This window comes from Hypanus sabinus, chromosome 31 (assembly GCF_030144855.1).
Source record: "Hypanus sabinus isolate sHypSab1 chromosome 31, sHypSab1.hap1, whole genome shotgun sequence".
Classification (NCBI taxonomy): Eukaryota; Metazoa; Chordata; class Chondrichthyes; order Myliobatiformes; family Dasyatidae; genus Hypanus; species Hypanus sabinus.
In genome coordinates this window covers 27597633-27622659 of record NC_082736.1, presented here as the reverse complement: position 1 = coordinate 27622659, position 25027 = coordinate 27597633, and the positions used below count along the sequence as shown (strand labels likewise).

Below are 25027 nucleotides of genomic sequence, written 5' to 3'. Positions count from 1 at the left end.
GGCACACACTCAGCGATTCAGGAACAGCTTCTTCCCCTCTGCTATCAGGGAGGAGGTACAGGAGCCTGAAGACACACACTCAACGATTCAGGAACAGCTTCTTCCCCTCTGCCATCAGGGAGGAGGTACAGGAGCCTGAAGGCACACACTCAGCGATTCAGGAACAGCTTCTTCCCCTCTGCCATCAAGGAGGAGGTACAGGAACCTGAAGACACACACTCAACGATTCAGGAACAGCTTCTTCCCCTCTGCCATCAGGGAGGGGGTACAGGAGCCTGAAGGCACACACTCAACGATTCAGGAACAGCTTCTTCCCCTCTGCCATCTGATTTCTGAATGGACAGTGAACCCATGAAGACTACTTCACTTCTTTTTTTTACGTTTCTATTTTTGCACAGCTTATTAAAAAAAATTACACACTCCCCCCCCATAGAAAGTATGCAACCCTACCCCCCCCCCGAAAAGTTTTCATGTTTCACAACATTGGATCACAGTGGATTTAATTTGGCTTTTTTGACACTGATCAACAGAAAAAGGTTTGTGTGGGTGTGTGTTAATTTATAGCTTTTTATTATTATGCATTGCACTGTACTGCTGCCAGTATTATTAAATATGATTCTGTTTTAAACTATTATTTTTGAGAGCTGAGCATATTGAACTCCTCAAAAAATTAACTTGGACAGTCAGAATCAGGTTTAATATCACCAGCATATATTGCGAAATTTGTTGTCTTTGCGGCAGCAGTACAATGTACTACATGGTAATAGAGAAATAATTGAATTACTGTAAGTATATATCCATTAAATAGTTAAATTAAATACATAGTGACTAAGTAGAAATATTAAAAGTTGTGAGGTGGTGTTGATAGGTTCAATATCCATTTAGAAATCAGCTGGAAGAGGGGAAGAAGCTGTTCCTGAATCGCTGAGTGTGTGTCTTCAGGCTCCTGTACCCCCTCCCTGATGGCAGAGGGGAAGAAGCGGTTCCTGAATCGCTGAGTGTGTGTCTTCAGGCTCCTGTACCCCCTCCCTGATGGCAGAGGGGAAGAAGCTGTTCCTGAATCGCTGAGTATGTGTCTTCAGGCTCCTGTACCCCCTCCCTGATGGCAGAGGGGAAGAAGCTGTTCCTGAATCGCTGAGTGTGTGTCTTCAGGCTCCTGTACCTCCTCCCTGATGGCAGAGGGGAAGAAGCTGTTCCTGAATCGTTGAGTGTGTGTCTTCAGGCTCCTGTACCTCCTCCCTGATGGCAGAGGGGAAGAAGCTGTTCCTGAATCGTTGAGTGTGTGTCTTCAGGCTCCTGTACCTCCTCCCTGATGGCAGAGGGGAAGAAGCTGTTCCTGAATCGTTGAGTGTGTGTCTTCAGGCTCCTGTACCTCCTCCCTGATGGCAGAGGGGAAGAAGCTGTTCCTGAATCGTTGAGTGTGTGTCTTCAGGCTCCTGTACCTCCTCCCTGATGGCAGAGGGGAAGAAGCTGTTCCTGAATCGTTGTGTGTGTGTCTTCAGGCTCCTGTACCTCCTCTCTGATGGCAGAGGGGAAGAAGCCGTTCCTGAATCGTTGTGTGTGTGTGTCTTCAGGCTCCTGTACCTCCTCCCTGATGGCAGAGGGGAAGAAGCTGTTCCTGAATCGTTGTGTGTGTGTCTTCAGGCTCCTGTACCTCCTCCCTGATGGCAGAGGGGAAGAAGCCGTTCCTGAATCGTTGTGTGTGTGTCTTCAGGCTCCTGTACCTCCTCCCTGATGGCAGAGGGGAAGAAGCTGTTTCTGAATCGTTGAGTGTGTGTCTTCAGGCTCCTGTACCTCCTCCCTGATGGTAGCAACGAGAACAAGGCATGACCTGGGTGATGTGGGTCCTTAATGGCGGATGCTGCCTTTCTGAGGCATCTGCTTCTTGAGGATGTCCTGGATAGGATGGAGACTAGTGCTCGTGATTTGAGAATTCCTTTCAATTCGCATGTATTCCCACCCTTTCCCCTTCATTAAACGCATACTCACACTCGACACTCTGGTACCCCAAGTGACACAGATAGCTGTGGTGAGAAATGGATCCATTGGGAGTCACCAATCTTACCTTTCGGAAGAAGACGCCTGGAAATGGAAAGAAAAACATATGTTATTCATCATTTCCTACAGCGATTGCAGCTGCAATGCTGACCTCTAGACCTGTTCCCTTGGTCCCCAGCCGCTGGATACAAATAAATACTCTGGTTGGTTGTGGAGGTACAGTGGCACTTTGAGGCATGACTTGAGTTTCTAGAACTCTTCTGCACCCCCACTATACTGAACGATAGGTAATCCCTATCCTCTTAAAGCCGCCTGCATCATTAATTAAAGCTGCGCACAAGTCCAGAGGTAATCAGATCCGATAAAAAATTACGAGAGAATCTGCAGATGCTGGAATTCCTTAGTAACTGACACACACACACACACACAAAGTACTGGAGGAACTCAGCAGGTCAGGCAGCACCTGTGGAGAGGGATGAAGGGTTTCAGCCTGAAACGTCGACTGTTAGTTTTCCTCCATAGATGCTGCCTGACTGGCTGAACTCCTCCAGCATTCCCTGCTGGATTGAACTGAACTGAGCTGGACTGAATCTGCCCAGACTCCTCGATTTTCTGTTCCACATTCTGTGTTTCTTACTCTGTTTTTGCTGTTGGCACGATTCCCCCCCCCCCCCCCCGCATGGGAGGTTGATATTTTTCTTTGGACTGATTTGTTTCGTGGCTGGCTGTGGGAAAATGAATCTCAGGGGTTGTACACTTCTGGGTCAAAGGTTCACTTTATTGCCGAAGTATGCCTGTTCAACTCTGATATTTGTCTTCTCCAGATAACCACGAAACACAGGAAGACCATGGGTGCTGATAAAAGAAAATACCCCCCTCAACTGCCCCCCACCACACTAAAAGAAAAGAAACAAAACTCAGAGACCCCAAAATCCCCCACCCTCTACCCCGCAGAAAAAAAATGTCAACAGCATCAACAGCCTCCTCCTGTAGGAAAAAAACGACATCTCGACTGGAAGTTTACACTCTGCGAAAAGATCGACTTAGATTATAAATATACTCTGAATCTTGAATACATCCTCATATTCTTTCAAAGATACTCCAGCAATTTTTTTGCGTTTTATTTTGTGTTACTTGGATTATGGTGGAGAATACTTTCACACGAGGTTTCGATAAATGAAACCTTCACTCCCAGCGCTCAGTTTTGATAAGGCTTTCCATCGCAAGCACGCTAGACAAGAACTACCGAAATTCAGTTCTACATATCATCTGCTTCCAAATGTTTGACAGATATATGAAAATATCCATTTTTGCAAGGAGTATCTGCTAATCTATTGCAGACAAATTAATGCCCCCCAATGAAGGAGGTAAATACAAAAGGTAATTAGTCTGATGTTTTGTGTTGGTTCCAATTAAATAACCAGCGGGTGATCACAGCCTCTTTCAATAAAGCTTGCTAGGCCCGCCCAGCAGGTTTTTGTTGTCAAGCCTTTTCTGAGCAACACAGGGAAGCAGCTAGTTTTGAGATGAGAGCTGGCAGTCATATATTCCATATACTCCTGTCCGTTACCCCGCTGGCATTTAGGGCAACAGTGAAGGTCCTCCATCTTTGGCGGTGTTCAAGGCTTCTTTCATCGCGTCAATCGCTTCCCCTCGGTTTTCACTGTCAGTCATGCAAGTCTCGGGTGGAGACTCAGGAATACCGTCAGGAATATCGCACTCAGACGAAGAAGGATTCTTCATCGCTGTTTCCGTAACAGTTTTGTTTGACCAGTCGGGGTTGTTAGCCCTGAGCTGAACCTCCGAACCTGGAGGACCGGCGGACCACTCTTGTCTGATCCTTTGACCTGTTTGGCTTGGGTGGACCCACCAAGATCCAGAGCATAAAGCCCTGACTCCAGCTCTCCGGGTCACTGAGGCACGGAAGCCTCCAAACCCCACGGAAAGGTTGTGGTCCTCATGGAGGCTGGAAGTAAGGTGGAGTGGGAAAATCTGGTTGCTACCCTGCCAGGCCCATTAGGGGCAGGCAGGATTTAGTCAGGGCTTGTAGGGGGGCTATTGTGGTTTCTCCTTCTGTACCCCCAGCTGACAGACTGACTAGGTTGGAGTGGGCAGAATCTCATGAGGCTGTTTTAGTGACCGAGTGGGTGTGTTGTCTACAGTTCTTTCCAGGATCAAATGCAGCATGGGTCTCGGCCCAAAGTGTCAACTGCTTACTCTTCTCCATAGATTCCTCTTGGCCTGTCGGGTTCCTCCAGCACTTGTGTGTGTGTTGCTTGGGATTTCCAGCCTCTGCAGATTTTCTCTTGATCGTGATTCTGAGCAACCTTGTCCCGAACAAACTGAGAGGGAGGGAAGGGACTTGTCTGGGAACAAAGTTTGCGATGGTGACAAGGGAGCAAATCTCACTAAATGTTTGCATCCCCTTTACACAGCAGACTCTTAAAAGCAAGCACTGTGTTCTGTGATAGAAGCTGTTCTGCAGTCCCCAGTTGGAACAAGTCATCCTTTCTGTTGAGTAGAATCCATCTGTTCTACTGCTATTGAGGGAATGATTTACTCTGATATCAGCGACTGAAGATAAGACCAAATGTGCGTTCTACAGTATGAAAGCAGCTCTCGCAGGCCCTTCTTGATAGAGTGAGCTTTAATCTTGATAGAACAGGGTGATAAAATTGATTCTACAATTAATTCTGATAGGCAGCATGAAGCATTGTCTGTTCTCAGTTCAGACAAATAGTCCTGCTGTCTGTTGTTGCAATCTGAAGTTAAACCTCTGCAGTAACGATAAAGATGCTTGTCTTGTGCAGAGTATTGGAGGAACCAGCTGCCTTTCAGATGTATGGCCTACAGCGCCACCAAGAGGACAGAGGTACACATTAATTTTCAAACCCAACACACTCAAGAACTAGCATCAATTCGTCCTGATGAAGGTTCTCAGCTCGAAACGTCGACTGATTACTCTTTTCCACATACGCTGCCAGGCCTGCAAGAGTTCCTCTGGCATTTTTGTGTGTGTTGCTCTGGATTTCCAGCGTCTGCAGACTTTCTCGTGTTTGTGTTACTCCATCTGCCAAGAGCGGAACTTCCCAGTGACAGACAGACAGACATACTTTATTGACCAAACACCTTAATTCCCTTTCCCTCTCCTGCATGTCGGTCCATGGCTTCCTCCTCTGCAAAAGTGAGGCCACCCTCAGGGTTGGTGGAGCAACACCCTATATTCCGTCCAGGTGCCCTCCAATCTGAAGGCGTGAACATCGATCTCCCCTTCCAGTAAAAAAATTTTCCCTCCCCACCCCCCCCTACTCCTTCTAGTTCCCACTTTGACCCCTTACCTCTTCTCACCTGTCTATCACTTCCATCTGGGCTCCCTCCTCCTTACCTTCTCCACTCTACTCTCCCATCAGATTCCTCCCTCTCCAGCCCTTGACCTTTCCTACCCACCTGGCTTCACCCTTCACCTTCCAGTTTGTCCTCCTTCCCCTCCCCCACCTTCTTATTCTGGCATCTTCCATCTCAGTCCTGAAGAAGGGCCACAGCATGAAATGTCAACTCATTTCCTCGGTGGCTGCCTGACCTTCTGAGTTGCTCCAGCATTTTCCAGAAGACTGGAAACTTGCAAATGTCGCTCCATTTGGTGCAAATCATCTCCATTATGGAACAATAATCATCTTCTATCTGGGGGGAAACCATTCACTAACAGAATTTTGGAGGATGAAGGTATTACTACTCTCCAAGATATTGATGGGGCAAGTACTATCCTTAGTTTTCAAGAACTGGTATCTCGATATGATATTGATAAACTCCTTCTTCTCTTCTACTTTAGAGTAAAGCCTATGGGGTTCCCTGGGGGTCAGATTTAAAGGACCATCCCATTTTAAGTTGGATACAGAGAGCTCCAGGACTGATAGTGTCATATATCTACGATAATTTAAACTCCCAGAAATATATGCCCACATCAGGAATGAAAGCCTGGGATAGGGACTTACCTGAAGTGGGACAAGACTTAGACTGGGTTACGATTTGGGATAACGTTGCCAGTGCTTCGATAAACCTAAATCATCGGTATATACACTTGAAATTTTGTCATAGAGCATGTCTAACACTGAGAATTAGACATCATTAGATACGGGACTGGTTCCTGACCCATATTGCTCATTTTGCCCCCATGGAACCGTTGGCTCTTTTATACATGTTGTATGGGAATTTGGTTTGTGGGGGAAGGTTATCAGTACTCTTGCAGAACTAACAGGGGTGCAATTACCAATGGACCTCGCTGTACATCTTCTAAATGATGACTCCCACCTCTTCCCTTACAGAAAAAACAAGCAAAGTCTGGCTGGCAGGCCTGACTACAGCTAAGAAGATTGTAGTCCAGCGTTGGAAACCTCCCCGTGATATTTCAAATACTCACTGGCTTCGGAGCTTTTTGGACATTTCCTACCTGGAATTATCATCAGCAAGAGTAAATGATGCATGACCACCACAATCTTAATGTGGACAAATTTGATATCAAACTTAAAAGATCTTCTGTTAAAATAGGAGTGCTCTGTCTGTGTATGTACCACAATTCAGTTGGTTGGTGGAGGGGAGAGGGATGGGGGGGGAGGAATAGAAAGAGGGTGATGATGAGGGTTGGGGGGTGGCTGGGTTAAACACTCAAAATGTAATCGGCAACTGGTTGTATTGAATGTAATTTATTGGTGTTGCAATAAAAATTAGTGATAAAAAAAGGAGAGAGGCAGAAGAAAGGAAACTATAGGCCAGTTAGTCTGTCCTCAGTGGTTGAGAAGATGTTGGAGTTGATTATTAAGGATGAGGTCTCAGGGTACTTGGAGGCACGTGATAAAATAGGTTGCAGTCAGCAAGGTTTCCTCAAAGGAAAATCTTGCCTGACAAATCTGTTGGAATTCTTTGAAGAAGTAACCATAAAACCATGGAACATTACAACACAGAAACAGGCCTTTTGGCCCTTCTTGACTGTGCCGAACCATTTTTCTGCCTAGTCCCACTGACCTGCACCCGGCCCATATCCCTCCATACACCTCTCATCCATGTACCTGTCCAAGTTTTTCTTAAATGTTAAAAGTAAGTCCACATTTACCACTTCATCTGGCAGCTCATTCCACACTCCCACCACTCTCTGTGTGAAGGAGCCCCTCCAATGTTCCCTTTAAACTTGTCCCCCTTCAAGTCCCGGCAACATCCTTGTAAACCTTCTCTGCACGCTTTCAACCTTATTAATATCCTTCCTGTAATTTGGTGACCAAAACTGCACACAATACTTCAAATTTGGCCTCACCAATGCTTTATACAACCTCACCATAACATTCCCACTCTTATACTCAATACTTTCAATGTACCAAAAGCTTTCTTTACTACCCTATCTACCTGTGACGCCACTTTTAGGGAATTTTGTATCTGTATTCCCAGATCCCTCTTCTACTGCACTCCTCAGTGCCCTATCATTTACCTTCTATGTTCTACCTTGGTTTTTCTTTCCGAAGTGCAATACCTCCCACTTGTCCGTATGAAACTCCATCTGCCAGGCAGATGGGCAGAAGTAAAGGAGAATCTGTTGATGTTGTGTACCTGGATTTTCAGAAGGCCTTTGACAAGGTGCCGCACATGAGGCTACAAGCCCCTGCTATTACAGGGGAGAAGGTAGCATGGATAAAGCAGTAGTTGATTGGCAGGAGGCAAAGAGTTGGCTGCCAGTGACCAGTGGTGCTTCACAGGGGTCTGAGTGGGACCGATTCTTTTTACATTATATGTCAATGATGATGGCATTGATGGCTTTGTTGAAAAGTTTGCAGATGATATGAAGATCGGTGGAGGGGCAGGTAGCTTTGAGGAAGTCGAGAGGCTGCAGAAGGGTTTTGACAGATTAGGAGAACGGGCAAAGAAATGGCAGGTGGAATACAGTGCTGGGAGACAGTGTATGGTCATGAACGTTGGTGGAAGAGATGAAAGGAGAGAATGGAGAGAAAATACAAAACAAAACTTAGGTGTGAAAGGACTTGGGAGTCCATATGCAGGATTCCCTAAATGCTAATTTGCAGGTTGAGTCTGTGGTGAGGAAGGCAAATGAAATGCTAGCATTCATTTCAAGAAGATTAGAATATAAAAGCAAGGATGTAACGTTGAAATGTTAGAAAAGCACTGGAGAGGCCTCACTTGGAGGATTGTGAGCAGGTTAGGGCCCCTTATCTTAGAAAGGATGTGTTGACACTGGAGAGGATTCAAAGGAGATTTACGAAAGTAATTCCCAGATTGAATGGCCCGTCAAATGAAGAGCATTTCACGGCTCTGGGCATATATTCACTAGAATTCAGAAGAATTAAAGGAGATCTCATTGAAACATATCGAATGATGAAAAGCCTGATAGGGTGGATGTGGAGAGGATGTTTCCTATGGTGGGGGAGACTAAGACCAGAGGACACAGATAGAGTGGATGTGGAGAGGATGTTTCCTATGGTGGGGGAGCCTAGGACCAGAGGACACAGATAGAGTGGATGTGGAGAGGATGTTTCCTATGGTGGGTGAGTCTAGGACCAGAGGACACAGATTGAGTGGATGTGGAGAGGATGTTTCCTATGGTGGGGGAGCCTAGGACCAGAGGACACAGAGAGAGTGGATGTGGAGAGGATGTTTCCTATAGTGGGTGAGTCTAGGACCAGAGGACACAGATAGAGTGGATGTGGAGAGGATGTTTCCTATGGTGGGGGAGCCTAGGACCAGAGGACACAGGCTCAGAATAGAGGGACACCCTTTTAGAGCAGAGATGGGGAAGAATTTCTTTAGCCAGCAAGTGGGAATCTGTGAAATCCTTTGCCACTGGCAGCTGTGGAGGCCAAGTCTTTATGTACAGTGCCTATAAAAAGTAGTCACCCCCTCCCCCTCTGGAAGTTCTATTCTTTATTGTTTTACAACATTGAATCACAGTGGATTGAATTTTAGCTTTCATGATACTGATCAACAGAAAAGACTATTATGTCAAAGTGGAAACAAAATTTCTGGAAATTGGTCTAAATTTATTACAATTATTAAATATAAAATAATTGATTGCATAATTACTCACCCCCTGAAACAAAAAAAAAAGACTGGGCATTTCATTTGAGGATATAATTACAAAAAAAAGGGGAAAAAAATCCTTCCGGTCAAATCTGAAATGTCATGGAGAAGAAGGAAAAAGATTACCTAAAAAAAGGTGGAAAAATGTTTAAAAAAAAGAAAAAAATTAAATCAAATGAAAATATTGAAAACCAATCTTCCATCCTTGGACTCACTTTACACTGCACGCTGACGGAGCAGTGCTGCCAGGATAATCAAGGACACCACCCACCCAGTCAACACACTTTTTGTCTCTCTCCCCTCCGGGAGAAGGTTCAGGAGATTGAAGATTCATACGGCCAGATTTGGGAACAGCTTCTTTCCAACTGTGATAAGACTGCTGAATGGTTCCTGACCCGGATCTGGGCCGTACCTTCCAAATATCCAGACCTGACTTGCACTACCTTACTTTCCCTTTTCTATTTTCTAATTATGATTTATAATTAAAATTTTTATTATATCTACTTCGATTTGTACTCCAGGGAGCGTGAAGCGCAGAATCAAATATCGCTGTGATGATTGTATGCTCTAGTATCAATTGTTTGGTGACAGTAAAGTTAAGTAATGTTGAACGTAAGGTCGACAGGTTTGCTCAAATTCAAAAGGTGTATCAAACGTTCGACTTCTAATTTTTCCCAAGCTTAAACACGACATAATGAAGGAAAGCCAGAAAAAACAGTAGGTGGATTAGGATCTTTCCAATACAACAAAATAGCTCTCCTAGCCAATAAAGTTGAAAAAGCTATCATACATTTCCTGCTTCCTTTGGAGTGATCCCAAAGATTGCTGGAAGTGAAACCTATGACTTTGGGTAACGTTCTACAAACATCTCTCCAAAAATTATTTAATTTTATACAAGACCAAAGCATATGAGTTAAGGTAGCTGCCTCAGCATTATATCCATCACAGGTGGGATTTATATTAGAAAAAATATGTGCTAGTTTTTTTTGTCTTAGCTTAGTTTAGTTGGGATTTTTTCTTCTTAATAATGGTGATTTTTTTGGTCTTTATTTTGAATTGTTAAGAGGAGTTGTGGCTCCTTTTATATGTTAGCTTAATATTATACAATATATGATTTTGACAGTGTACACTCCTTTTTTGTTGTTTGTACTTTAATTGGAATATGTATTTGATATAACTTCTCCTCTGATTTGTATTTGTCCTTATATATTTTTTAAATCAATAAAAAAAAGATTAAAAATGAAATAATTTCTCACTCCCTTCAAATTGTATTTAGTAGATGCGGTGTCCAGATTTGGCAGCAATTACAGCCTTGAGTCTTTGTGCGGGTAGGTTTCTATCAGCTTTGCACATCTGGACACCGCAATTTTTCCCCATTCTTCGTTACAAACCTGCTCAAGCTCCACCAGATTGCACGCGGATCGAGAAGGAGCAGCCCTTTTCAAGTACAGCCACTAATTTTCGGTTGGCTTGAGGTCTGGATTCTGGCCACTCCAGGACATTGACTTTGTGGTTTTAAAACCATTCCTGTGTAGCTTTGGCTTTCTGCTTGGACTCATTGTCTTGCTGGGAAACAAACCTTCTCCCAAGTCACAGTTCTCTTGCAGACTGCATCAGGCTTCCTTCCAGGATTTTCCTGAATTTTACTGCATTCATTTTTACCTTCTACCTTTACAAGCTTTCCAGGTCCTGCTGTATTGAAGCATCCCACAGCATGATGTAGTCACCACCATGCTTCACAGAAGGGGTGGTATGTTTTGGATCATGTGTGGTGTTTGGCACATAGTGTTTAGTCTGATGGCCAAAAAGCTCAATTTTGGTTTCATCGGACCATAGAACCTTCTTCCAGCTGACTTCAGAGTCTCCCACACGCCTTCTGGCAAACTCTAGCCGAGATTTCATGTGAGTTTTTTTTTCCCAACAGCGGCTTTCTCTTTGCCTCTCTCCCATAATTTATTATGTTCGGTTCTGGTCACCTCACTATAGGAAGGATGTGGAAGCTATGGAGAAGGAGCAGAGGAGATTTACCAGGATGTTGCCTGGTTTGGAGAACAAGTCATCTGAAGCAAGGTTAGCAGAGCTGGGACTTTTCTCTTTGGAGCGTAGAAGAACGAGAGGGGACTTGATAGAAGTCTACAAGATTATGAGAGGCATAGATATGGTGGATAGTCAGTACCAGTTTCCCAGAGCACCAATAGCAAACACCAGAGGGCATATGTACAAAATTAATGGAGGGAAGATTAGGGGAGACATCAGGGGTAAGTTTTTTTACACAGAGGGTTGTGAGTGCCTGGAATGACTTGCCAGGGATGGTAGTGGAGGCTAAAACATTAGGGGTATTTAAGAGCCTCTTGGACAGATACATGGATGAAAGAAAAATGGATGGTTATGGGGTAGTGTGGGTTTAGTACATTTTTTTTTAAGGATTATATGGGTCGGCACAACAAGGAGGGCTGAAGGGCCTGTACTGTGCTGTAGTGTTCTATGGTTTTATTAGTCTCATGTACATTGAAACTTACAGTGAAATGCATCATTTGTGTCAAATCGAATCAACAAGGATTGAGCCGGGGGGGGTGGTGGATGGGGGCAGCCTGCAAGTGTCAGCGTGCCTCTGGAGCTGACATGGCATGCCCACGGCTTACCAATCCTATCTGTTCATCTTCGGAATGGAGGAGGAAACTGGAGCACCAGGAGGAAAGCTACGCGGTCATGAGGAGAAGGTGCAAACCTCTTACAGACAGGTGCGGGAATCAAACTCAGATCTGGCACAGAAAAGCGCTGCGCCACACCCGCCGTTTCATTACTGTTAGGTCAGCGTTCCCTACCCGACAACACAAGAGTGGACTTACCACAGGAAATAAAAACTGGCTCACTCATGTCCCCCTAGGGAGGGATAACCGTCATCTCGTGTGGCCTGCATGTGACTCAGACTTGTAATTTCTCTGAACTGGCACTTCCAGAGTAGTTGGGAGTGGGGGGGAATAAATGTTGACTACCTACCATGACCAATTAAACAAAAACAAGGAACAATGCGGGCTGGGGAACGTCACACAGAGAGAGCCCCCTACAACGAGAGAACGTCACTTGCTGTTTTGGATGGAACCAATTCCCCAGCTTCGGCTTATTTTGAGAGATTTGAAGAGAGGGATGTGAACAGATTTGAGTAGGAACCTGCTTCTTAAAATAAGGACGTGTTTGGCACAGCCTTGTGGGCCGAAGGGTCTGTATTGTGCTTTGGGTTTTCTACGTCTCTATAATGTTTGCAGACTGTTTGTGAGGCATTAAGGGGGTGTGAGATGGCATAGGAACTACCGTGAAGGCCCTCTTGCCTGAAATTTCTACTGAGGCATCTGCATGTAATGAGACATCATATGGCTTTGGGAATGTGTCTATCAACAAGAAAATAAAGCAGTGCCCTTTTCCTTTGAATTTCTGAGACGAGCTGTTCCACCCCTGAAATGGTCTGGTTCAAAACAAGTACCAATCCCCCCCACCAAAAAAAAAACAAGTTTAATGCTGTTAACATGGAAAAAATCCACAATATTGCTAGACACAGATACAATTATCTATTTGCAGCTGCTATGGTACTATTTGGAAATGAAAGGGTTAATGTATGAAGTGCGTTTGATGGCTCTGGGCCTGTACTCACTGTTGTTTAGATGAATGCGAGGGTGGTGGGGGGGGGGGGGATCTCAATAGACAGTAGATGCAGGAGTAGGCCCGCCATTCAATGTGATCATGGCTGATCATCCACAATCAGTACCCCGTTCCTGCCTTCTCCCCATATCCCTTGACTCCACTATCTTTAAGGGCTCTATCTAGAAAGCATCCAGAGAATTGGCCTCTACTGCCTTCTGAGGCAGAGCATTCCACAGATCCACAACTCTCTGGGTGAAAAAGATTTTCCTCAACAACGTTCTAAATGGTCTACCCCTTATTCTTAAACTGTGGCCTTTGGGTCTGGACTCCCCCAACATTGGGAACATGTTTCCTGCCTCTATTGTGTCCAGTCCCTTAATAATCTTATATGTTGCAATCAGAAATCAAATCTCATTGAAACATGTTGAATATTGAAAGGTCTAGGTAGACTGGATGTGGAAAGGATATTTTCAATGGTTGGGGGAGTCCAGAAACAGGGGGCACAGCCTCAGAGTACAAGGACATCCTTTTAGAACAGAGATGAGGAGGAACATTTTAGCTAGAGGGCAGTGAATCTGACAGCTGTGGAGGCCAAGTCACTGGATATATTTAAAGCGGAGGTTGATTGGTTCTTGATTAGTAAGGGTGTCAAAGGTTATGGGGAGAAGGCAGGAGAATGGGGTTGAGAGGGATAATAAATCAGCCATGATGGAATGGTGGAGCAGACATGATGGGCCAAGTGGCTCCTATGTCTTACGGCTTTACACATTGTGCAACTTCATTAGGAGTTTGAGAAGATTCGGCATACCTCCAAAAACACTTGCAAATTCCGACAGATGTAGCGTGGAGAACATTCTAACTGGCTGCACCACCGTCTGGTATGGGTTGGGGTGTGGGAGTGGATAGTTACCGCACAGGATCGAAACAAGCTACTGAAAGTTGCAAATTTAGTCAGCTCCATCGTGGGCACTGCCGACCATAGTATCAGGGACATCCTCAAAGAGCAGATGCCTCAAACAGATACCGCCCGTCATTCAGGATCCCCATCACCCAGGACATGCCCTGCTCTCATTGCTACCATCAGGAAGGAGGTACAGGAGCCTGAAGACACACACTCAACGATTCAGGAACAGCTTCTCCCCCTCTGCCATCAGGGAGGAGGTACAGGAGCCTGAAGACACACACTCAGCGATTCAGGAACAGCTTCTTCCCCTCTGCCATCAGGGAGGAGGTACAGGAGCCTGAAGGCACACACTCAACGATTCAGGAACAGCTTCTTCCCCTCTGCCATCAGGGAGGAGGTACAGGAGCCTGAAGTCACACACTCAGCGATTCAGGAACAGCTTCTTCCCCTCTGCCATCAGGGAGGAGGTACTGGAGCCTGAAGGCACACACTCAGTGATTCAGGAACAGCTTCTTCCCCTCTGCCATCAGGGAGGAGGTACAGGAGCCTGAAGACACACACTCAGCGATTCAGGAACAGCTTCTTCCCCTCTGCCATCAGGGAGGAGGTACAGGAGCTTGAAGACACACACTCAAAAATTCAGGAACAGCTTCTTCCCCTCTGCCATCCAATTTCAAAATAAATGCAAATCTGGTAATTGCTTTCATATATGTATATCCAACTTCTGGTAATTGCCCCCACCTCTCCTTCACTGTTCCCCATTCTTGTCACCGTCTCTCACCTTCTCTTCTTACCTCCTTCTGGTGTTCCTCTCCCTTCCCTTTCTTCCATGGTCTCCTGTCTTCTGGTCGCCCCACTATAGGGAGGAGGTTGGGGCTTTGGAGAGGGGGCAGAAGAGGCTCACCAGGGTGCTGCCTGGTTTAGAGGGCCTGTGCTATCATGAGAGGCTGGATAAACCTGGGTTGTTTTCTCTGGAGGGAAGATCTGACAGAGGTTTGCAAAATTATGAGAGGCATAGATGGAGTGGACAGAGAGTATTTGTTTCCCAGGGTTGAAGTGTCTAATACCAGGGGGTATGCATTGACGGTGAGAGTGGGTAGATTCAAGGAGGATGTGAGGGGTAAGTTATTTTTACTCAGAGAGTGTTGGATGCCTGGTATGGAGGTAGAGGCTTCTAAGAGACGTTTGGATAGGCACATGGATGTGAGGAAGATGGAGGGATATGAACATGGTGTAGGTAGGAGGAATTAGTGTTTGGGAGTTTTTGATCTGCTTTTTTTGCTGGGTCGGCACAACACTATGGGCCGAATAGCCTGTTCCTGTGCTGTACTCTCATGCTCTACGCTCTCGTGCCAGATTCCCCCTTCTCCAGCCCTCTATCTCTTTCACCAACTTCCCAGTTCTTTACTTCACCACCCCCCCCTTCACCTGCCACCTTGTACTTCTTCCCATCTTCTTACTCTGAATTCTTCCTCCTTCCTTTCCAGTCCTGATGGTCTCGGCCCAAAACGTCGACTGTTTATTTCCATCCACAGGTGCTGCCTGACCTGCTGAGCTCCTCCAGAACAATGTGTACTGCTCTCGATTTCCACACACACACACTTATTATATATATATACATATACCGAAATTCTTAGTTTTTAAAAATCATATATTACATTGTACTGCTGCTGCAAAATCACATATTTCACAAAATACCAGAGATATTAAACCTGATTCTGGCCTTTAAGGAAATACTGAAGAAATATGTCTGCAAGGCTGAGTCGGACGGCGCAGTGGAACTCCATAGCGGGGGTATTCCCTTCTGTCGCGGCGTGGGATGACAAGTCTATCGGGACCCTGAGGACTTGTGGAAACTGTGTGCTGGTTTCTTTCGAACTTATAGTCTTTTAACATCTTTGGACTATTTTTACTGTGCCCATGGTCTGTTTTTTTTTATCAATTATGGTATTGTCTGCACTGTTGTAACTATATGTTAACTATAACTATATGTAAGTATATGGTTTTGTGTAGGTCTTGTAGCTTTAGTTTTTGGTTTGTTGGGTGGTAGAGTTGGTCTCCTGACTTGGTGTGTCTGGGTAGTCTTGTTTTGTCTGGTGAGTTTGGAGCTCCTTTCCGGGGAACATGCTAAGACGGTAGCGCGATATTAATACGCAGCAGCCTCTCCGGACTCTGGATTTGGGGATTGCCAAACGTTATGTGGATTTTCTGGTGTAGTCTGTTTTGTCGTGTGCTTTCGTGATATCATTCTGGAGGAATGTTGTCTCATTTTTTAACTGCATTGCAGTTGTGGTTTCTAAATAACAATAAAGCAAATTCAATTCAATACTAAGGACCATAAAACATAGGAGCACAATTAGGCCATTTGGTCATCACATCTGCTGCCCATTCTATCATGGCAGATTCACCATCCTCTGATTGAAGGAATTTCTCCTCATCTCCGCTCTAAAGGGACGTCCTTCTACTCTGAGGCTGTGCCCTCTGGATCTAGACTCCCCCACTACAGGAAACATCCTCTCCCATGTCCACTCTGCCTAGGCCTTTCAATATTCGGCATGAAATACAGGTCTACGGCACAGCACATAATGATGATGACAGTAAGTCGCCTGTAGTGCAACAATCTCCACAATAAATATAGCTCTGGTAAAGATTCTATAGCACAGCACAACTGAAGAATCCTAGAAATGTGAGGGGCAGCTGCATATTTCCTGGCACACATAGATGAGTAAATTATGGCTTACGGAATTTAAGTTTCTTCAGCTACTCGTACCATAAATGTTTATAAAATGGATTGATTTTCGAATTACCCACATTGCCTTAGCATTTGTTTCCACTGATAGCAGCTGTCTTTTTTTTTGCGGGTCAAAGCAAGTTTTGCTGTGCTATTTTCAGCAGACACCCTTCGTCCAGCCAGAAAGAGAAGAAATGAAAATATTAAAAAAAAGACACAGGAGAAGGAGGCTTGTCCTGTATCATACTGACCCTGTACGTCCCCAAAGATCTCGTAATCCACAGATTTCAGTCCTGTGCTGGAGGAGCTCATCTCTGAAGCTGCCGTTGACAGATGAGTGTGCAGAAGCCTGACAGTAGAGCCACTGCTTCTGTCTGTAAGCCTCTACAGGATCCGAACGGGAACAAAATCTACTTCCATCAGTCAGAGGGAGGAAACACAGAAGCAAAGGAGAGAACAGGAAAGATAATTAGGGGAAAAAACACAGGTTGAAAATCTATCAATATCATTAAGCTAGGAATGTGTAACATTCTCATATGTCAACAATGAATTTCAGATATACTTAATTTGAGCTTGTTTAAGATATGTGGAATTTAAAACAGTTTTGATCTCTAATTTCAACTTGCTATTAATTTAGGTGTAAAAAAACATACATTAATCACTACCGTGAGATCAGTTTTCTTTTTTAAGCACATTTTTTCTGCATATTGTGGTTTTTGTAAGTGTATTACTCCTAATTTTATTGCAGTCAGATTTCCACCCAAAGGTTTAACTGGATTTGCTATGGATGTCAGCTGTCAGGCTTGCTATTCACGGTTATAATTATGGTCTGTGAAACCTTGTTCTGCCCAAAATTAAGGCCGCCAGAATATCTGGAACGTGGCTAATTGGGACACATTGTGACCAGTACATTTTGGGTCAGTTTAGCAGCTGCCCCAATTAGCTGAAGTTTTGTGGAAATAGTTAAAGCGGTATATAAAAAAAAGACAAACCACCATTTAACTATCTTATTTATTTAAATGAAATACAGAACAAATTAGAACACTACCAAAACTACGACAGTATTGTAAAACTGTGTTAGTTCCTAACAGTTACTGACAGAGGAGTTCATCCAGTGTACGCTGCCATGTTCTTTTGATTGACTGTAAATGAACAAAATCAGCGCAGATGATGGACTGCCTTCATAAAATGCTTGTGATGATCGCATCCTCCAAATCATCACCTTCATTGTAACATTCAAGATGATTTTCAATACCTTAAAATTCTCTGTAGTTCCCAACTATTTGAAGTGGTGAAATGGTTTCATTTTCACTCCTCGCCATTTTTGGCGTCTCCAAGCCTGAATGCTTGAAACCACAGTGAGCAGAACACATCTGAGTTGTCTTATTGCTTATTTCTTTCCACCTATCAGTGACAAAAAATTATTGTGTTTTTTTAACATCAACACATGCAACTGACGCTGTTTAAAAACTATTTGCTCCAAGCATGGTGTAGTATTTAATGGTCACACATGCACATTACTGACGCTAATTAGAAACTATTCAGAAACAGTCTCCTGTCCCAAGTAAGTGGGATAGTGTCCCAAATAAATGAATGGACTTCCGTCTATTTTCTCAATTAGTTTTTGTTATTTAAGAATTGTATCAAAGAAACAGCTGTCCCAATTAACTGATGGCCTTCTTAACCGGGACCCTAAACAGAATTATAAGGCAGTTTGATACTCTAAGGCTGTCTGGTGGCGTAGAGGCATCAGCGCTGGACTCCAGAGTGAAGGGTCCCGAGTTCGAGTCCAGCCGGCTCCCTTGCACGCTTTCCATCCATGCTGGGCTGAGCGTCAAGTTAGCAACTCGATCTCCTAAAAAAAAACCTGGAGAATGCTGCAGAAACTGCACGATGAGTAATCGCCAAAACGATCGGTGCAAAAAGCTTGTCATGACGGCGCCCCGATGACTCCACCAGGAGTTAAGGGTGTTCTTCTTCTCTTCTACTCGATATTCTAAGTTACTTGCATTGTTGTTACATCCAACGGGGACTAAATTATATTACTAAATGTTCTGAGATGTTTTTGACATCTTGGACCTTCCACAGAAAGGAGATGAAAAAGATTTTAAAATGATCTAGGAGTGATTTTCCTTTCATTATAGTGAACAGCTTACATTTTCAAAAACACAACAGTTCATAAATTTTGCTTTTGAATTATCAAATATCACAATTATTGTTGCTTTTGGTCAAAAATTCAAATGACCAAACCCGACAGTTTGCTAAACGCGACAAGTAAAATCCTTAGCATGCTGCCTTATAACCCACTTCAAATATTTGCAACAATAGTTTAGCACTGAATTTAATCAAGACTTATTCAAACACCTTAAAAATCTGATTACTTTTGCTTCAGAATTGACTTTGCTGTGAATTTAACACTGCAGCTGTTCAGAACAAATGCTTCTGTGTTGCAAAAGAGCCCTTCTTAAATCTTGTTAGTCCTTGATAATTCACTACATCTAACTCTCATTCAGATCATGAATGGACCTTTTTCTTCTCCTTTTGACTTTTAACAGTGGTCGGTAGTCCAACTTAAAGTTGCATTACCGCCACCAACTGGCCTAGAGTATGGTGTGGAGAATTGGAAAAGAAAAGCCCTGTAGACTGCAAGTAATGCAAGACGATACTGTGAATTAAATTAAAGCCACTCCCATAACTTAACAAACGATGCGAAAACTATCAAGACCCAAAGAGTGTAATGAAGCCTGCATTTGATTTATTTGAACCTTATGTGATTCACTCTGTAATGGAATGCATTCAACTGTTTCATACTGACATAACCTGCACAACCCAGAGTTATGTTTTCCAACAAGATATAAGGAATAATTAAGCCTAGTATGCCCAAGTTGTGTCAAAATAATTCCTTCCCTTCCTGTTTTACCCCCTTCTCCCATAAATGCAAAATTTTCTGCATTCTGTAAAGGTGTCCCCCCCTTATTCCACAAGTCTTGTTGTAACTTTTAACTGCATTTTTAGCCAACCCATTTACCTATCACCTAGCTGGTGTCTTTCCCCTCCCTCCCACATTTTTTTATTCTGGAATCTTTCCCTTACTTCTCGGTCCTGAAGAAGGGTCTGGGCCCAAATTGTCGACCACCTATTCATTTTGATAGATGCTGCCTGAACTGCTGAGTTCCTCTAGCCTTCTGTGTGTGTTGCTTCAGACTTCTGGAAGTATTTGGTCTGCTTTAATGACGCTTAGTTGCTGGTGGTAACGTTCCTGACATTGTTTGCCAACTGCCATTAAACATCAGTAGAAGAAGAAGAGGTTCAGTTGTTGTTCAGACCAAACACCAGAATGAGGAGGAAGTGTGATCCAAGTGACTTTGACAGGTGGAACGATGGATGGTGCCAGATGGGGTGGTTTGAGTATCTCAGAAACTGCTGATCTCCTGGGATTTTCATGCAAAGTCTAGAGTGTTTACAGAGAATGGTGCGAGAAACAAAAAAAAAACATCCAGTGGGTGGCAATTCTGTGGGTGAAAACGCCTTGTTAATGAGAGAGGTCAGAGGAGAATGGCCAGACTGGTTCAAGCTGACAGTAACTCAAATAACTACGCATTCCAACAAAGGCATATAGAAGAGCATCTCTGAACTCACCAGAAGTCAAACCTTGAAGTGGATGGACTACAGCAGCAGAAGACCACAAACATACACCCAGTGGCCACTTTATTAGGTACAATGCCCATTGAGTTCAGATTTTTGCAAACATTAGCGCAAGCTGTACTGCCTCTGGGTTAGTTAAACCATTTATAGTACAGGAATTAGTTACATTTACATTGGAATATACATTAAACTATTCAGATCACAAACTTAAATCCTACAGAAGCTGCCTTTTCCCCATTAATTATTTATCAGACGAATATCGAAACAAACAGTGTAATAAGTTCTGCCACCTTCAACAGGACCCCACCACTAAGCACATCTTTCCCTCTCTACCTGTCTCTGCTTCCCTCTGCGACTCCCTGGTCCACACGTCCCCTCCCCACAGATCTCCCACCTGGTACTTCTCCCTGCAAGCAGAAGCGCTACACCTGTCTGACACCTCCCCTCTTCAGGGCCCCAAATAGTTCTTCCAGGTGAGGCAACACTTCACTCGTGGATCTGTTGGGGTCATTGATTGGATGCTGCCCGACCTGCTGAGTGCCTCCTGCATGTTGGAAGTGTAATGCATTGCTTGTGTTATTTATTTACTGACATGCAGCATGGAATAGACCCTTCGAGCCAACCTCCTAGCCTAGTCATGGGACAGTTTACAATGACCAGTTAACCTACTAACTGGTACACCTTTGGACTGTGTGAGAGGAAACCGGAGCACCTGGAGGAAGCCCCCACTTACGGGTAGCGGCAGGAATCGATCCATCAAAACTGCTGTCCGTCCCAATACTTTGACGTGTCAGCAGGCTCTCCCCCTCACTGACGAGGGAAAGAAAGAGGGAGATAACTGCTCTCTGCCACAGCGAGAGGGGAGCCCGCCAGCTCGCCTCTTCGACGTTACGGTCTGCAGCGTCAGTTATCCGAGGTGCCGGCCGCTACATTAACGACCAGCACAACATGACGGTGCGCTGGAGGCAGCCTGCAAGTGTCACCACACATTCCGGTGCCGACATGCTGTGTCCACAAAGTTCAGCAGAACAACACGGCAACAAGAGAGAAAAACCGGCAAAACAAACCTCTTTCCACCTTCCCTTACGTGTATTTATTCTATTTCGACTGTTTCACATAATAACTAGGGTGTATGGCAGGGGTCAGCAACCTTTACCACTGAAAGAGCCACTTGGACCCGTTTCCCACAGAAAAGAAAACACTGGGAGCCGCAAAACCCGTTTGACATTTAAAATGAAATAACACTGCATACAACGTTTTGTTTTGCCTTTATGCTATGTATAAACAAACTATAATGTGTTGCATTTATGAAATTGATGAACTCCTGCAGAGAAAACGAAATTACATTTCTGCATGCAACAAAAACATGTTGACCTCCGAAAAAAAGACGTTGGGTTGAAAGTTACTTTTAAGTAAAATACTCAACGTCTATTTGAGTCCTTCTTGTATTTATGAAAAACGCCAAACTTAAATTTGCCGCCAGCAGCAAACCAAAAATAACGTCAGCCAGCTGTCAACCTGAAAAATAAAAGGACTATTTCACTGAACAATGAAAGCATATGAATATACGTAAAATAATAGGCAATTAAAATATTTATCATCCTTGTTCAGGTTGACTCACACCTGACAATGCAGTCGTATTCAGTAGGGATGGATCGATGCTTAGGGGAGTGACCAGGAAGGATAATGTGTTTTTTTTCTCTCTGAACTCACAGAAGCGTTTCCCAAACGATGTTTGCATTGCGATGATTGCCCAATGTAAATACTCCGAATTTATCATGTCGTGACCTTTTTTGAACTCTCTCAAATTGGGGAAGTGAGACAATGTGCCTTTCTGTAAATCTCTGGCAAGCAACGTCAACTTGTGCTCAAATGCCAAAACATCCTCCAACATGTGCAGGGCTGTACGTCCTTACCCCGTTGAAGAGCTGTGTTCAGCGTGTTCAGGTGCGCTGTTATGTCTACCATGAAGTGTAGCTTTTCCAGCCACTCTGGCTGTTCCAGCTCAGGAAAGGTGAGCCCTTTGCTGCCCAGGAAAGTTTTCACTTCTTCCAGACACGCGACAAAGCGTTTCAGCACCTCCCCTCTGGACAGCCAGCGATAAAAACACGTTGTAGCGGTTGCTACACGCAGTCAGTAAACTGCAGTCAAAGATAGCTTTATTCGAACTAAACAGCCTTGCTTTTAAGCCTCCCTCAACCCGCCCCCCATGGGCACGGATGCTGCAAAAGACACGTACTCACAAACCCCTGTAGGCTATCTCCCTTAGCCTGAACGCTGGCTAATTGTGAGCCGGTTCGGATGTGTCAGGAAATGGGTCGCCACAAAGTCTTATTTAGATTGTACAAGATCACCATAATCTTCAAATTTAGAATTACATTTCAAAAACTAACAAACTAACATAAAATACATTTTAATTAAATACTGACCATGTAGCGGTGTGCTACACGCAGCGCTAAAATTACGACACGGAGTCGGTAACTGCAGTCGAAGGAAAAAACTTTATTCGAAATCTTCAGCCTCACTTTTAAGCCTCCCTCAACCTGCCCCCCATGGCGCAGAGGCTCCAAAGCTCTGTGCTCGCAAACCCCCGTAGGCTATCTAATTGTGAGTCGGTTCGGATGTGCCAGGAAAAGGGTCGCCACAACCAATTATTTCCCAAAGCAACAGGGAGCCGCAGCACAGACGTAAAAGAGCCACATGCGGCTCCGGAGCCGCGGGTTGCCGACCCCCGGTGTATGGGGTGCCAGGGAAGGGGTGGCCCCTCTGATGAAGGGTTCAATGGTTCAATTTAATGTTGGTATAAAAACTGAAATTCTTACTCTTCACAGACATCCAGAGAGAAAACAAAAACAAAGAAAGAATGACAGAAAAACTCTAGAATCCCCAAGCCCCCCTCCCACACATAAGCAGCAGCAAACCATTCAACTCTCTGCCTCCCCCCACTTGTTCCATCAAAAAGCATCAGCCACCCCCCACCATGCAAGCAATAGCAAGCCCCTAGAGTCCATCCCAACAACTCGACATCTCAGGCAGGTGCTCCCTCTCACTGGTGAGGGAGAGAAAGAGAGAGATATCGCTCCTGCCGCTGTGAAAGGGCAGGTGAACAGCTCGCTGTTTCGACGTTACAGTCGGCAGCGTTGTTAACATGAGTTCGGCTGACTTGAGAATCAGCAGGTTCCCTCCGTTGTCGTGTCCGTGCTGGGGCGGCTCACTCACCCTTGGCTCCCCACCGGACCGTCGGCTCTCACCTTGCGGTTCCAAGTAGCCGTTTGCACACGAACAGCGACCTCATCCCAGTACACCGCTTCGACGGGCAGGCTGAATCAGGCCTCATATCCTGGTGAGGCAGAAACATGCCTGTCCTGTTGGCGGACTGGGCAGATGAGATCAGCAGTGAGATCCAAGTCCAGGGAGGTGGTCCTGCCAAGCTTTGTGGAGAGCAAAGGGCACAACAAAGCATAGAGAAAAAACATCACAGCAATCTGCTACAACCAAATACTCATGCCACCGGACCCGGACTTTCAAGGCTGTGAGAGAGGAACTGTGATGCCACTTTAAAAACTCTCCTGCACAGGTTTCTCTGTCACCGATCGATACGATGGACGACCAATCACATTATAATTACTTAAGAGAACCATCTACAAATTTTATTTATGTGTTTATTGAAATACAGCACGGAATAGGCCCTTCTGGCCCTTTGAGCTGTGCCGCCCAACAATCCCCTGATTTAACTCTAGCCTAACCATGGGCCAATTTACAATGACCATTTAACCTACCAAGCAGTAGATCTTTGGACCGCAGGAGGAAACCCACGCGGTCATGGGAAGAATGTACAAACTCTATACAGACAACAGGGAAATTGAATCCGTGTCTCCTGTGCTGTAAAGTGTTGTGCTAACCACTACCCTACTGTGAATATTGATTTCTCTAACTTCTAATAATTACTCACCTTTTCCCACATTTTCCATTTCCATTCTGATTACCTTTAAAACCCTTCTCTTCTCAGACAGACAGACAGACAGACATATTTTATTGATCCCGAGGGAAATTGGGTTTCGTTACAGCCGCACCAACCAAGAATACTGTAGAGATATAGCAATACAAAACCATAAATAATTAAATAATAATAAGTTAATTATGCCAAGTGGAAATAAGTCCAGAACCAGCCTATTGGCTCAGGGTGTCTGACACTCCGAGGGAGGAGTTGTAAAGTTCAAAGTTCAAAGTAAATCTATTATCAAAGTACATATATGTCACCATGTACAATCATGAGAATCATTGTCTTGCGGGCATACTCTATAAAACAACAACAACAACAACAACAATGAAAGACCCCACCAGCTTGGGCGTTCAACCTGTGTGCAAAAGATGACAAACTGCAATTACAAAAAGAGAGAAATAATAGTTATAAATAAATAAGAAATAAATATTGAGACCATGAGGTGATGATTAATATTATTCTTTACTCTCTCTTTCACCATTTTCTATTTCAATTTCACAACTTTTGCTTTTGTGCCAGAATTAGTACTGACCTGTTGTTAAGTCAGTCTTAAAATAGTGTTTCAGAAAATGATCACAAAACCTATTAAAAACATAAATATCACTTTCACCACGGCACCTTATCTATTAGAGAGCGACAAGTCAGTCTCCAAGAGCTATACCATGAATCATTTCCCAATCTTTGCAAAGTTTTCTTGAAATAAGTTTGCCTTCTTCCCTCGTTTCCTCTTTTGTAAGGGCTGCCACAACTTTATGATCAGCGTTAGCAAAGTTTAACTGTTTTAATTAACTGCCATTGTTCGGATTGTCATAACAGCTTTTGAAACCACAACATAATTCAAGATTGTCCCTGGTTTCCTCCATCCCTTACCTATCCTAGATGCAATTTCTAAGACAACACGTGGAAGATGGTAGCTGAAACTCACTTTTGAAACCTTTTGCTACCATTAATATGTGTAACACTGGCTTTGCCTGGCAGCTTAATATAGGGGGTGATAACCCCCTGCCTGGCCAAACTTACGAAATCTCAT

At 44.3% G+C, this 25027-nt stretch overlaps 1 protein-coding gene across 2 annotated transcripts in view; it reads right to left on the bottom strand.

Annotated features, from left to right (window-relative positions):
- The window catches only part of LOC132383668 (acylphosphatase-2-like), a 66105-nt gene extending 49383 nt beyond the window's left edge, over positions 1-16722 (bottom strand). The window contains exons 1-2 of one of the 2 annotated variants that reach the window (XM_059954860.1): positions 16601-16722; positions 2066-2082 (exon numbers count right to left, since the gene is read on the bottom strand). In XM_059954860.1, coding sequence (XP_059810843.1) covers positions 2066-2082; positions 16601-16661 — 78 coding nt within the window. In that variant the 5' untranslated portion in view covers positions 16662-16722. Of the gene's footprint in view, positions 1-1989; positions 2083-16600 lie in introns of those variants that run through there. The other variant, XM_059954861.1, reaches the window with a different exon arrangement.
- Between the last annotated feature and the right edge of the window lie 8305 nt (positions 16723-25027).